At 53.9% G+C, this 14,922-nt stretch overlaps 1 protein-coding gene across 1 annotated transcript; it reads left to right on the top strand.

The window, feature by feature from the left end:
* The first annotated feature begins 2,350 nt into the window (after positions 1–2,350).
* Positions 2,351–14,299, top strand: CALML4 (calmodulin like 4). Its single transcript, XM_021667513.2, is given in 6 exon segments — positions 2,351–2,434; positions 2,437–2,484; positions 2,579–2,609; positions 8,408–8,548; positions 10,188–10,376; positions 13,700–14,299. Coding segments are annotated over 6 exon segments (591 nt in total). The 3' UTR covers positions 13,798–14,299.
* The last annotated feature ends 623 nt before the right edge of the window (positions 14,300–14,922 follow it).

Genomic DNA, 14,922 nt, shown 5'->3' with positions numbered 1-14,922 from the left:
TCTTGACAGAGTGGCCTGGGGGTTTGGAGGGAGGAGCAGCCTCCCCCCTACCTAGGACTCCTCCAATGGAGGGGTCTAAAGAGTCGGGGGGCGGGCAGGAGGGAAGAGACCCACAGGAAGTCATGGTGGTGCCTGGGGATGTGTCAGCTGCCAGCCAGGGGGGCCCAGGATTCGAGAATAAAGTAAATATAGTCACAGCCCCAAGTGACGTCGGAGGTGTTCTCCGTCTTTTCTCTTTTGTGCTAAGGTGTAGCACACACAGTGCCTAAACAACAGGGCACACCTGTGCGGCCACACCTACTCGTGGGCCAGACCCTGGGTGTAGAGCCCCATAGACAGCCGTGGACAGAAGCCTCATGCCCCAAACAAGGAAAAGGGATCTCAGGACAACCCAGCTCGGCGAGTTGCTGGATCGTGAAGCCTGACGCAGTCATCGCCCATGCTGGTGTTTTCCATCATCTGTGTGGCGCCTCCTGGAGATAGGTCCACGCGTAAGGAGGAGGTTGGCCAGGGCACCCCAGCACACACTGGCCTCAATCCAAGAAGCCACCACATCTCTCCTGGAGCCCCTTCTCTCAGGCAGGAGGATTCAGAGGGAGCGTGTCGGCCTGGCCACCCCCAGGCCTCCCCAGGCTTCCAGAGCACCGAGTGACTTTCCTTAATGTCCTTCTCCTCTCCATCCTCTGCACAGAGGCAGCATTCCCTCTTCTAACCCCTGTCCTGGGGTTGGTGGGGGGCGGGGGGGCTCAAACCCTGACAGGGAGGAGTTGAGTCCCCAGCTAAAATTCTCTGGGTCTAGAAACAGGTGTGAAGAGGTGACTCGGGGGACATGATTTGGGGGAAAAAAACACTTTTTTTAAAAAAAAAATTTTATCATTTTAAATTTTATCTTTTTTCACTCTGTTGCCCAGGCCGGAGTGCAGTGGCACGATCTCAGCTCACTGCAACCTCCGACTCCCGGGTTCAAGCGATTCTCCTGCCTCAGCCTCCCGAGCAGCTGGGATTACAGGTGCATGCCACCACACCCAGCTGATTTTATTTGTATTTTTAGTAAAGGTGGGGTTTCACCATGCTGGCCAAGCTGGTCTTGAATGCCTGACCTTGTGATCCATCTGCCTCAGCCTCCCAAAGTGCTGGGATTACAGGCGTGAGCCACCACGCCCAGCAGAAAAGCACACTTTCCACATGGAGGTGGTCAGGAAAGGAGCCGGGGAGGGAGAATGGAGCCCAGGCAGCCCAGCCTGTCCATGTGCCTGTGTGAAAGTGGCACGACACCCCTCTTCCTATGGGCAGTGCAGCCCCTGGCCAGCACCCACTCGCACCTGGGCTGGGGGCCTAATGTAAGGCACACCTGTGCGGCCACACCTGCTACTTGTGGGCTGGACCCTGGGTGTAGAGCCCCATAGACTTCAGCTGTGGACAAAAGCCTCATGCCCCAAACAGGGAAATGGGATCTCAAGGGGGAGAACCCAGGGGAGCCTCGAAACCTGCCATTTCCTCCTATGTGGGGGAGGGGAGTGGCATGAACCCCAAAAGACTTGGGAGCCTCAGCAGCTTCTGCGGAAGGGGTGGGGGCTGAGGGTGGGGAGAGGAAGGGAAGGAAAAAAAGGGCAGCCTTCCTGGCCAGGGTAACTGGCACTAAGAGGCCTCACCCCAAGTCCCTGAGAAGCCTAAGGTGGGGCTGGAGACTCAGCCCAGGCCCCTACCCCACCCTTAAATTCCCTGGAAGGTGGGGAGTGAACTGACACAGGCTGGGAACCAGCTGTGTGCCGGCCACTTGACTCTGCCAACGGCCCTGTAATTCAGTGGGTGAGGAAACTGAGGCACAGACGGATAGTGACTGGCAGTCACTCAGCAAGTCACCAGAGGGGGAGGATTGAATGCCAGCCTGAGAGCACGGAAGCTTGTGTTCCCTGCAATACCGACCCCACCGCCTGCGGGCCCCGCCGCCCATCTCTGAGTTGGGCTGTCTTAGAAGGGTTCCCTTCCTCCTACAAGACGGTGTATGAGGAGCCTTCCATACGACACAGGCTGTAAAGTGCCCTACTCCAGCAGAAGCTTGATGGCGTCCCTGCCAAGTCCCAGGAGAGAGAGAGAGAGAGAGAGAGAGAGAGAGAGAAGGCCAGGGCCCCCTCTCTGAGTTTCTCTGACCCCTTCCTGGAGTCCAGGGCTCCCAGCAAGAAACACTGCATTTGTCCCTTTGCTTTGGCTTCTGGGGGAAGAGACCCCGAGCCCAGGGAGCGCCTTCTGCAGCCCCATTTCCTCAAAAATCCAACCCAACCAGGTGGCGGGGCATTGGCTGTGCTCAGGAAGCTGGAATCCGACCCTGATGGCGTGGGGCCCAGTCTCCATGGCAGCCGAGCATTTATTACCCGGGCCTCCACCCAGCTTGGCAGACTTTAGACTTGAGGCTGGAGGAAAGGGAACTGAGAAGTCGGTTCTGGGAGCAGCAAGCCCACGGGTGGCAGCCAGGGCCCCAGGATGGTGAGTGAGGGTCTGTGTTGGCCTGGCCAGGGCTGGGGGCCTGAGCCTCAGATGGAGCCCTCCCCTGATGACTGTTTTCCTTTCTCTGCTGCAGGCCAAGTTTCTTTCCCAAGACCAAATTAATGGTAGGTTGGGTTTGTTCTTTAATTAGCAACTCAGCAAAATATGGGTCTCATTAGGCAATTTGCTCTGCGTGTGTTTTCACAGTGGGAAGGAAGGTGGCTGGGGAAGAGCTGGGCCCACCCACGGGGTCAAGAGCTGCAGGGAGACTGCCGTCGGTGGGGTGGGAGTCAGGGGTAAGCCTCCAAAATAGAAATGTGGCTTTATACTTGTCAGAGTGATTTACAAGCCAGGGTGCCAAGACAGAGCTCACTAGGTGTCCCTCCAGAACCTGACCGGTTGGATTTGGGGACTGAGGAAACTGGGGATGGAGAGAGAGACCCTTAAAGGTATGGCTGAGGCTGGGCACGGTGGCTCATGCCTGTAATCCCAACACTTTGGGAGGCCAAGGTGGGCGGATCACTAAGTCAGGAGTTCAAGACCAGCCTGACCAACATGGCGAAACCCCGTCTCTACTAAAAATACAAAAATTAGTCAGGCATGGTGGCGTGTGCCTGTAATCCCAGCTACTCGGGAGGCTGAGGCAGGAAGGAGAATCGCCTGAATCTGGGAGGCAGAGGTTGCAGTGAGTGGAGATGATGTCACTGTACTCCCGCCTGGGTGACAGAGCAAGACTCCATCTCAAAAAAAAAACTCTGGCTGACAGGGAAAGAGGAGGGGCTTTGTAATTGAGACAGAGCACAGAGGCCAGGTCTGCACTCTCCGGCAGGACACATCTCGCTAGCTGCAGTCTCCTTATCTGTAAAATGAGGGGTCCACTGAGCCCCTCTGCCCTGGCACCAAGGCTGGTTTGGGCATGAACACCTATTCCCTGGGTCCCCTGCTCTGCCAGCCCCTGATCAGGCTTCAGTTTCACACCGTGCATGGTTCTGTTTCCACAAGGTCAAGAGCAAAGGGTTGGGTTACAAAGAACTCTGGGGCCCAGACCTGGACCAGGGGAGCCTCACGGCTGCAGCCCCCTACACCTGGCAGGAGGGGCTCAGGAGGCACAGCCAGCTGCTGCTTGAGGATGTGACCCTGAACCTGTCCCAAGAGTGGACATCAATGGGCTGGAGAGTCCCCCTAGGCATCCCCATTCCTCCAGGTCTCTGGTGAAACATTGCCTTTTCAATGAGTCCTTCGCTGGGACTGCAGATACAATTAGAGGCACCCTGTGATCCAGGACAGGGGCCTGAGAGCCCAGCCAAGTGGGGTTAGGGTTTCCCAGGCCAGAGTTCCAGAGTTCTGAGTATTCTGAGCTCGGTCTAGAAGGGCAGGAGTTGTGAGCTCCAAGTAGCGCCTCCATGTAGACCCTTGGAACTCTTTATCCCAAGAGGGGGGCCAGGGCAGGAGCAGGGGCTTTTAAAACACAGGGCCCGGGGCAGCGCCCTCTTGCCCATATCTACAGGTGATACTGAACGGTGGACTGAGGGCTGGAGTCCAGCTCTCAGCCTCAGCATCCTCCCACACATGCCTGGTTTTGAGGCTCACTGACCCTCCCTCCTGGGACAGCCAAAGCTCCTAAATGGGAAGAAGGTAATTTCTCTATGCATCCCAGTATCTGACACCAAGAAAGTGGCCGCCAGGATGGGGTGACCTAGTGAAGTGGGAAGACAGGGGCTCTGGAGGCAGCAGCCCCAAAGCCTGATCACCCGTGAGCCTGTTTTCTCACCTGTGAAGCAGGGATCCACCACGTCACCAGGCTGCTGCGAGCTAGGGACAGAGGGGGATAATGTCAGTTTCGTGCTGGACGCTGGGCTGGGTACAGCCAGGTGTCACCCACGTGTCGGCTGGGGCTGCCTCACTGCAGCTAGCAAGAGCTGTATTTTTAGAAATCTTGCAAGCAGGATGTTAAAGCCAGCCATTAGTAAATAATGTAGGATCAAACGATGTTTCAATCCCTACATCTATCTACACAAAAAGTGAAAAAGACAGCCCAATTATGATCAGTAGAGCTGGAGACTTGAAAGAAGTTTCAATTTAATCAATGTATTTGGTACAAGGGTGAGAAATAGTTTAACAGTGGATCACATCAGCTTTAATGACCATTCATTCATTGGAAAAAGAATTGCACTCATTGGCATGCAGCTTCATTTGTCAAATCATGGTTGAATCAAAACTATAGCTTGGCAATGGATATAAGAGTTGACAAAACTTGGACCGGGTGTGGTGGCTCACATCTGTAATCCTAGCACTTTGGGAGGCCAAGGTGGGCAGATCACCTGAGGTCAGGAGTTCGAGACCAGCCTGGCCAACATGGTGAAACCCCATCCCTACTAAAAATACAAAAATTAGCCGGGTGTGGTGGTGGTGTAATCCCAGCTACTCAGGAGGCTGAGGCAGGAGAATCACTTGTACCTGGGAGGAGGAGATTTCAGTGAGCTGAGATTGCATCACTGTACTCTAGTCTGGGTGACAAGAGCATGACTGTCTCAACAACAACAAATTAGCCAAAAGTGTAGTGGCGCATACCTGTAATCCCAGCTACTTGGGAGGCTGAGGCAGGAGAATCACTTGAACCTGAGAGGTGGAGGTTGCAGTGAGCCGAAATCATGCCATCACACTCTAGCCTGGACAACAAGAGTGAAACTCTGTCTCAAAAAAAAAAAAAAAAAAAAGAGGTGGCAAAACTCCTTTGTGGTAATTAAGTGGCTAGATGAAATTTTATTTATTTGAGACAGAGTCTTGCTCTGTGCATGGCATGATCTCTACTCATTGCAACCTTTACCTCCCACACTCAGGGGTTCTCCCACCTCTGTCTCCTGAGTAGCTGGGACTACAGGCATGCGCCACCACACACAAAATTTTTAAAAATATTTTGCAGGCATGAGGTCTGGCTATATTATCCGGGTTGGTTTCAAACTCCTGGGCCCAAGTGATACTCCTGCCTCGACCTCTCAAAGTGCTGGGATTACAGGCATGAGCCACTGTGTCCAGCCCTGGATGGAATTTATAATAGAGAATAGTACACATTTCCTTATTATTATAAATTGTGTGCTACACACTTTGTACAGTGCAGAGTACACAAGTACATACATGATTAGAGCAGGTTGTTAAACATCTAGCACGGCTGGTGTTATCCTAGGCAATGGAGTCTCACTCTGTCTCCAGGCTGGAGTGCACTGGCTCGACCTCGGCTCACTGCAATCTCTGCCTCCCGGGTTCAAGCAATTCTCCTGCCTCAGCCCCCCGAGTAGCTGGGACTACAGGCACGCGCCACCATACCTCGCTAATTTTTGTATTTTTAGTAGAGACAGGGTTTCACCATGTTGGCCAGGATGGTCTCAATCTCTTGACCTCGTGATCCGCCCGCCTCGGCCTCCCAAAGTGCTGGGATTACAGGCGTGACACCGCTGGGCTGGCATTTGCATTTTCAAAGAGAATACTTAAAGGGGATTTTTAATCCAATTCATTTAACCCAATTAATCCTTTCATTCAACAAATGTTTGTGTCCCTTCTTTGTGCCAGCCCTGTTCTGGGCACTACAGATACAACAGTGAACACAAAGACAAAGTCCCTTCCTCACAGGAGGGGGTCACCGTCAAGGGAGGGGAGGACGCAAAGGAAAACAGCGAAATAGATTCGCTAGTATGTTAGAGGGTAACCTGGCAGGAGGAAAAGGAAGGAGAGCGGGAGGTGAAGGGGGAGAGTGGAGAGGGGGTGGAGGAAGGAGCCAGCGGGAAGCCCAGCTGGGTCTCCAGCACCGTGTCTTCTTGTTCTAGCACAGTAATTCCTGGTTCAGATCTGGACTTCCAGCTCTTTAGAGGCGTCTGAGGCAGGGAGACGGCACCTATCTGATGTGAAGGTTTGTTAGGAGGCGGGCCTCTATTTGAGCCCTGGCCCTGCCGATGGCAAGGACCTGTCACAGGCCCCGGTGACTGACAGAGCTTGTCAGGGAGGGGTGCAGTGCACCCATCTGCAGAGCCAGGCTGATTCTGGCCCCCAAGGGTGCGATGAGCAGCTTCCAGCACAGATCAGGCAGGGACAGTGGTGGGCCTTGAACCTACCCTCACCTGGGGGCAAACCCAGACAGAAAGACAAGGTGAGGGTGGCCCTGAGAGGTCCCCAGGAGCATCCCCTGCAGCGCTAAGGTTAAGCTCTGTGCTTGGGGCAGCCTTCTCTCTCGGTCCCCCCCCGATGTGGGGTGATGGCATTGTCCCCTCTGGCACTGAGCCCTCTTGCAGGCAATTGGGTTTTGTGGGAACAAAAGCTGGGGTCTTAGGCCAGGCTCTGGCCCTGCTTCCCCTGGGCCTGTTCAGCCACTGCCACCTGGTCCTGTCTTTGGTTTGCCCCCTCAGAAGCTCAGGCTCTGGAAAGTTCTGAAAGGGCAGGTAGGTGGGGCTGGGGGTTTCCTCTCAGTCTCTCCACAAAGGCCGCGAATGTGTCTCTAAATGGTACATGGCAATCTGCCTGTCTTTAGTGACCACCTCCCTGAAATCCTAGACATGAAAAGCTACCAGGGAGGCCTGAGTGCCTTAATGAGGGAATATGAAGGGACCCCAGGTCTGGGCTGGGAATCTGGGGGGGCCCTTCTGCATCCTCCCTCACCCTGCTGCACGCAGCTGTCTGCCCTGGAGCTGAAGGCAGTGTGCCTTTCAGGAGCCCAGGTGCCCACAGCCAGGCTCTCAGTGTTCAATGCCCTGTGCGCACATGGGAATATGAGGGGGTTCACGGCAGGTTGTGGGGATGAAGCGAGGCCCTGAGGGTGGAGTGCTCAGCAACACGAACTGTCATTGTTGCTGTCATCAGCTAAGGGGCTGGTGTCCAGGCCTCTAAGGACCCACCTGGGTGGTGTGAGAAGCAGGAGAGAGAACAGAGCCCTAGCCCCAGGCTGGGAGGGCCAGCACAGGGCCACTGGGTTCCCACGGCTCCAACCACAGGCCCAGGTGCCTAGTCTGAGTTGGACAAGAATCTCCCTGTCCTGATGGCAGCCCCACCTACCCCCAAATCAGATGCTCAGTCAGTGAGGTCCAGGGACTTTTCCTGAACTCTCAGCTGACCTTCCCGAGCCTCCCATGGCCAGAGCTTGTGGGACAGTTGTGTCAGGCCGGGAGTCCTTGGCTCTAGCTGCCTTCCACCTCCACCACCTACTGAGGAAGAAAGGGCTTCAGTCCCTGGGAGAACTTCTCGGCAGGACCCCTTGAAGTCTCTAAGAACAGGACCAGAGCCTGAGTCCAGGGACAGCTTGAGAGTCAGCAGCCTGGAGGCCAGGGCAGGGGCAGCAGGCTCAGAAATGCCCCGGCTGCGATGATGACGGTGATAATAACACCGCTCTCTGCTGGGCCTCCTGGATTTCTGGCCCTCACAGTAATCTTGAGCCTTTATTATTCCCATTGTCCAGAGAAGTTGTGTTTGCAGAGGTCCCCCGGGGGTCTGGACGCCCTGCTGTGGGTTCCTGCTCTCCCCCATGGGCCCTGGAGGGGCACTGTCCTGGGAGTTCTAGTCCTGTGGGTTGGCGGGGAGGAGGGAGAAGAAAAAGAGGGGGTAGGGAGGAGGAGAAAGGGAGCCAGATAAAACACAGGACACCCAGTTAAATTAGAATTTCAGACACACAACAAATACTTTTCCAGTGGAAGTATATGTCCCTATGCAAAATTTGGGACACACAATAAAATGTACCCAGTGTTGATCTGAATTGTTTAACCTGGCAGTCCCGTATTTTCATTTGCTGTATCTAGCACCCTTGGGAGGGGAGGGGAGAGAGGGACGGAGGGAACGGGCAAAAGGGGAAGAGAAAAGAGGGAGAAGAGACCCAAGGACAGGCAGGTTGGCGTGGGTGGAGAGTGACCAGATGCTGCTGACCCTCCCTCTGGGCTGTGTGCAGAGTACAAGGAATGCTTCTCCCTGTATGACAAGCAGCAGAGGGGGAAGATAAAAGCCTCTGACCTCATGGTGGCCATGAGGTGCCTGGGGGCCAGCCCGACGCCAGGGGAGGTGCAGCGCCACCTGCACACCCACGGGATAGGTGAGTGGTGGGGGAACAACGGGGAGTGGGGAGGGGCCGGCAGCAGAGGTGTGAACAGCTGAGTGTGAGGGGCAGGTGGCAGGGAGGCCTCCTGGGGACCCAGCTGTGGCAACCCCAGACCAGGAGCGCTGCAGCTCACTTGGGCTTTCTGGAATCCTCCTAGCAACCAGTGACACCCCATCTCACAGACCTCAGGATCTAGGAATTCTAATAGACTTATCAAACCCAGGGAAAACTGCGCTGACAGTGATCCCAATGTTATTTTCATAGAAACATTTCCTTTTGTTGAATATTTGTCATGTGCTTAGTTCCCAAAACCCGACGAAGCAGGCCCTCTCCTAACTCCCTTTTTTTTTTTTTTTGAGAGGGTCTCGCTCTGTTGCCCAGGCTGCAGAGCAGTGGTGCAATCTTGGCTCACCACAAATTCTGCCTCCCAGGTTCAAGTGATTCTCCTACCTCAGCCTCCCAAGTAGCTGGGATTACAGGCGCCCACCACCACACCTGGCTAATTTTTGTATTTTTAGTAGAGACGGGGTTTTGCCATGTTGGCCAGGCTGGTCTCAAACTCCTGACCTCAGGTGATCCGCCTGTCTTGGTCTCTCAAAGTGCTGGGGTTACAGGCATGAGCCACTGCGCCCAGCTTGTTTCCTGTATTTTCAACAATGAGAACATTATACAGCATTTCATAATCAGAAAGAAGTTTTATGTTTTGTCATGTTTTTTCTAAGAAAATAAGGAGTCGTTTCAGAGGTTGGGGTAGCTGTTTGCGTTGGGGGCTGGACACTCAGGAAGGAGGGACTGGCCCAGGGGAAGGGAGGTCCCCTGGGAAGAGCACTTGAGCCAGAGCCCACAGGCTCAATCTCAGGCCCCAGCTTCCTCATCTCAGGGGAGTCACTGCCATCTGCTAGGGTTACTAGAGGCCCCACTAGAGGATACCTGCAGTGGCACTGGGAGCCCGCCCTGGGGCAAGCCATGCTGGGCCCAGGCGAGCCTGTGAAGGCTTGCGGCCTGGCGATGGGGTGCTCAGAGGTCTGATACCCGAGATCCCCCAGGTCCAGCTCCAAAGGGTTGATTTCTGTCTCTCCTAAACAGGAAGTTGTAGTGGGGGAGTTTTGATTTCCTGCAGTGACATCCAGGCCAGGGCTCATGAAGGAGGGGCTTGGGTGGAGGCTGCAGTAAGGGGAGGCAGGTGAGCAGCCCAGCCTAGGACTGAGGCTTGAGGCCCAGGTAGGGCCGCTGACCCATCCTGGTAGTTGTGCTGTGGTGGTTGCCGAAGGTGGAATGGACGACACAGACACCTGTTTCTCTGCAGTTTAGGGCAGGAGAGAAGCGCTAGAAGGGAGCAGAGGAGCCCAGTGCTCCATCTGTGGATGGGACCCTGCACTCTGAACTTTGGGGTGACGATAAGCATCGTCACAGAGGACGTTGCTGAAATGAAGAATGTCCAGTCCAGTGAAGGGCCCGTGGTGGGAAGTCGGTGGGAGGGGCTGCCTCCTCTTCACTGTGACCACTCATTGCCACATCCTGCTGCTCCCTGGTCAGTGGCCCTTGAACCCGCTGTGCGGGTCCCACAGGAGGCCAGATGGTTTCCCAAGAGCCTTTCCCTCTGCTCACTCTGCTGTGTTTGCGGGTTTCCTAGATGGAAATGGAGAGCTGGATTTCTCCACTTTCCTGACAATTGTGCACATGCAAATAAAACAAGAGGACCCAAAGAAAGAAATTCTTCTAGCCATGTTGATGGCTGACAAGGAGAAGAAAGGTTACATCATGGCATCCGACCTGCGGTCAAAACTCATGAGACTGGGGGAGAAGCTCACCCACAAGGAAGGTAACAGCCTGGGGCCTGTTTCCCAACAGTCGGAGGGGATTGGGGGTTGGGAGGAGGGCACCAAAGCACCAAAGCCAGGTTGATGCCACCAGGGTGGTGCAGACCACCTCCGCTGCTGCATACGCCAGGGGAAGAACCAGAGGGCCTGGAGGTGGGTGCTGGACTGGAGCCAGGGGAAGAACCAGAGGGCCTGGAGGGGCGCAGGGTGAAGGGGCAACCTGGAGGAAACCCAGCTGGGACCCCACAGGGCAGGGCAGCTGGAGCAGACAGTCCGGCCTCCCACAGTGTTCAGGCTCTCACTGTGGGGCTTCATCTAGTGCGTATGACACCCCTGGGAGCACGAGTGCTGCCTCCTACTGATAAAGAAGCAGGGGGAGTGAGCAGCTCCCCAGTAGCAGCGCCAGGGGTGAAGGCAGGTCTAGACGTCCCTGCCCCTCCTCCCATCACAGCATTCTCCAAAGTTGCTGCTGAGGTCAAGTTTCCAAATTGAGGTGCTACTTTGCTCCCTTTCCTCTGGACTCGGGCTGCTCTAAGCTCTTTTAGAAGGGGGCTCCATGGGGAACTTTGCCAGGACAGTTGGAAAATTGCAAAGACAGGCGGGGCTCCTGGTCCCAGAGCCCCATGAGAAGCTGTCTTTGCTTTGCACCTTCTGCAGCCCAGCAGGCCTTCCTGCCTCAGAGCAGGACAAGGCCTGGGGTCTTCTAGGAAAGCCCTTTGTACACCGTCAAGGGGATCCCCACGCTGGGCCATGTGCAGCCTTTGTTCTTCCAGCCTGCATACCCTTCTGCCTAGCCCTGCCACACTGGCAGCAGCCAGCCTGCTCTGCCCGGGACCAGGGCCCCTGACCCCGGAGCCTGGGCTTTCTAGTTAAGCTGCCCTGCTTGCCTGTGGTTGAGACAGGAGAGCTGGGCTTGGCCACAAGTAGGTGCTGAAAAGAGGCTTCAAAATGGCAGAATTTCATCTCTGGTTAAATCACAATAAACCACTGGAGGAGTGGTTTGAGGTTGTGGTTGGACTCCTGAGTGCTGGGAGACCTCAGGTGAGTTTCCTAACCTCTATCTTCCCTTGCTGGAAATGAGGGTGCAGTACGTGACCCCTCAGGTCCCTCCCGGCTACCACTCTACAAATGAGTCTGCTCAGATTTTAGCTGACGCCACTAAGGCACAGCACAGAGTTTAAAAATTGCCCGACATGCAAAAATTAGCTGGGCGTGGTGGTGTGCACCTATAGTCCCAGCTACTTGGGAGGCTGAGGCAGGATTGCTTGAACACGGCAGGTGGAGGTTGCAGTGAGCTGAGCTTGTGCCACTACATTCCAGCTTGGGTGACAGAGCAAGACTTCGTCTCCAAAAATAAATACATATATATAAAAACAATCACCCGACAGCAGGCTGGGTCTCTGTACCCTGCTTTTCCAGGCTCACCTCACCTCTCGTGGCTGTTTTCATTTACATGGACAGGGAAGACATGGGCCGTCCTTCCCTCCCACACTCCCCCCAGGACACTGCCCGGCCCTCTAGGCAGCAGGTGGAGTCAGCAGAGGGAGCATGCCTTATTTTTGTGGGCTAAGGATCTCCATCTAAAGCAACACCGTGGACTCAGACTCACATACATCTCCCATAAACGGCAGAGGAAGTTTTCACAGAAACCATGTGTTCCAGACAAGCAGGGACACCGAGTTCCCTCCCACTTGCCACAGGAGACAGGAAGGATGATACCAGCGGCAGGAATCCTTTTTCTGGATGATTGAAAGACAATGTTCAGTTTGATTAAAAAGCATCCTTGGGGCCGGGCGCGGTGGCTCAAGCCTGTAATCCCAGCACTTTGGGAGGCCGAGGCGGGTGGATCACGAGGTCAAGAGATCGAGACCATCCTGGTCAACATGGTGAAACCCCGTCTCTACTAAAAATACAAAAAATTAGCTGGGCACGGTGGCGCGTGCCTGTAATCCCAGCTACTCAGGAGGTTGAGGCAGGAGAATTGCCTGAACCCAGGAGGCGGAGGTTGCGGTGAGCCGAGATAGCGCCATTGCACTCCAGCCTGGGTAACAAGAGCGAAACTCCGTCTCAAAAAAAAAAAAAAAAAAAAAAGCATCCTTGGAATGGCCGGAGAAGGCTACAGTGAAGCCTTCTCTTCCTGACGCCTGGGATGGGCTGACTTCAGCACTTTGGCTTTTTATGGGTCTTTGAAGTGAGACAGAGTGAGAGGCTTATTCTACTCAGGTGTCCTCAGACTCGGCACCTGGCCAAGTCCTGTCCCTCGCCCACATGGGAAGAGGCTGCAATGACTGGCCTTGGGAGCTGATGTTGGCCTGTCCCCTGGGATGGTTTTAACCAGCTGGCTGATTGTAGAAGCTTCTCCACAGAATGAGATGAATTATAGTGCTCTCGACATTCTCCCAATACTCAGAACTACTATCAGCTTAGGCACCAGGCATGGGTAATTATACTTTTGAGAAGGACGGTTAAGCAGAGAATCATGGGATTTTTTTTCACTGCCCGGAGGTGTGTGGAGTATCCAGACCTGGCAAGTTGACACAGCAGTGAGACTGCTTTTGCAGAAGGATGAGGCTGGGCTAAGGAGCCATTGTAGGTTGGCCCCAAGAGGCTGTCGTGGGGAAGACAAGCTGAAATGGCTCTTGCCAATGCCTGGGACAAGCTAGTATTTTACCCCAGGAATCCAGAACCAGAAGAAACAAGCAAATGAAGTGATTTTTTTTTTTTTTTGGAGCGAGGGAGAACAATAGCAGTTTTGTATGCTGTGAGCTCTCCACAGTTGGATTTATTTTTCTCTCCTAAAACCCCCATCCCCCAAACACACTTTTTTTAGAGGTGATGGTAGCAGACACTGCTTGTCACTAAATCCTCTCTTGGGGTGGGGGCAGGGGTGGTGAAGAGCGCCGGCTTGAGGGAGAAGGCAGGCAAGTGAGGGGCAGGCTGAAGCCTGGGGCTGCGGAGGACGTCTGAGCTGCGGAAGGTAAAAAACTCCAGGCCACAGGTTTCTAGAAATCCAGGCACAGGGGTCATATTTTCATGAAAAAAATAAAAACAAAGGCACAGGGTGGCATCAGTGACCAAATCCTTACCAGTACACCTCCCTACTCCCTGCCCCTGCAGAAAGCCTGATGGGCTCAAAATGTTGCCAGTGGCTTAGGAGGGTAGGGGTAAGTTGTCCCTTTTGTTCACTGGTTTACTTCCTGGTCTATGGGAATAGTTAATTGGACACTCAGGAAAGACCTTAGGGGAGCCCCAGTCCCCAAAGAACTCAGCTTTTTTATAATGGAGCATTAAATCCAAACTGAAAAATTAATGTGATCTTTTGCAGTGGATGATCTTTTCAGAGAAGCAGATATTGAACCTAATGGCAAAGTGAAGTATGATGAATTCATCCGCAAGATCACCCTTCCTACACAGGACTATTGAAGAATGCGAGTGCCTCCCCTGGACCTGAAAACTTGGAGCAATTAATTTTTAAAAAGAAAAGTGTTGGGCCGGGCGCGGTGACTCATTCCTGTAATCCCAGCACTTTGGGAGGCCGAGGCGAGTGGATCATGAGGTCAGGAGTTTGAGACCAGCCTGAGCAACATGGTGAAACCCTGTCTCTACTAAACATATAAAAATTGGCCAGGTGTGGTGGCGTGTGCCTGTAGTCCCAGCTACTCCAGAGGCTGAGGCAGGAGAACTGCTTTGAAACTAGGAGGCGGAGGTTGCAGTGAGCTGAGATCGCATCACTGCACTCCAGTCTGGGCGAAAGTGTGAGACTCTGTCTCAAAAAAACTATGCTTTTCATTTGGGGGAGATGGCAAACACAGCAGCAGGATGTTACCCAACTGTAGCAGAGGATAACTAGCAACTATACCATAGATGATTTCATCTATGGTAGGAGCAGATCTTTAATAAAGATTTATATTGATTTTAGCAACTACCACGAGTCCTGCCCTTTCCAGCATGGAAGGAGCCTGCGATTTGCAGTCCAGCCTGGATTTCATCCTGGCTCTGCTGCTTCCCACTGTGTGACTTTGGGCAAATCATTTCACCCCTCAAAGCCTCAGGGCCCTCACACAAGCTGGACTCCCACTTCTTACCTCATGGGGCCTGTTGAGGAAGGACTGAGCTAATGACTTAAGGGCAATCTACCAAGAGACGTACTGTGTGTATTTGGGGGCTAGACCCACCTTCCACATTTCCAAGATGAAGCCAGTGCTAGCTGAGAAGCAGCAACGAACAAAAAGCTAAAACCCTTACGACACCAATTCTTGCAGTGCCACAGGCCCATTTACAAATTCTCGTTTCCATCTCAACAGATACAGTGACGTAGCTCAGGCTGTTCATTCAACAGAGTATAGAGTGAAAACACATGCTACAGTGAGGCAGCATCAGCTGAGGGTGGCACAAGTCATCTACTTTACACCCCACACCAAAGGGAACCAGATGTGAGCTGCTGCATTCACTGACCTTGCAGGGCTCGAGAAGGGGGGCTTCCAATGCTGTGAGAAATTCGAGCTGTCCCCTGGGCTCTGTTGTCAGGCAGCAAGCTTCCAGGATGGT

Source organism: Aotus nancymaae, unplaced genomic scaffold (genome assembly GCF_030222135.1).
Source record: "Aotus nancymaae isolate 86718 unplaced genomic scaffold, 86718_ANA_hifiasm-v0.15.2.pri h1tg000003l, whole genome shotgun sequence".
In the NCBI taxonomy this organism is placed as follows: Eukaryota; Metazoa; Chordata; class Mammalia; order Primates; family Aotidae; genus Aotus; species Aotus nancymaae.
Note: the sequence above shows the minus strand (reverse complement) of the source record. Positions and strands in the feature narration are given on the sequence as shown.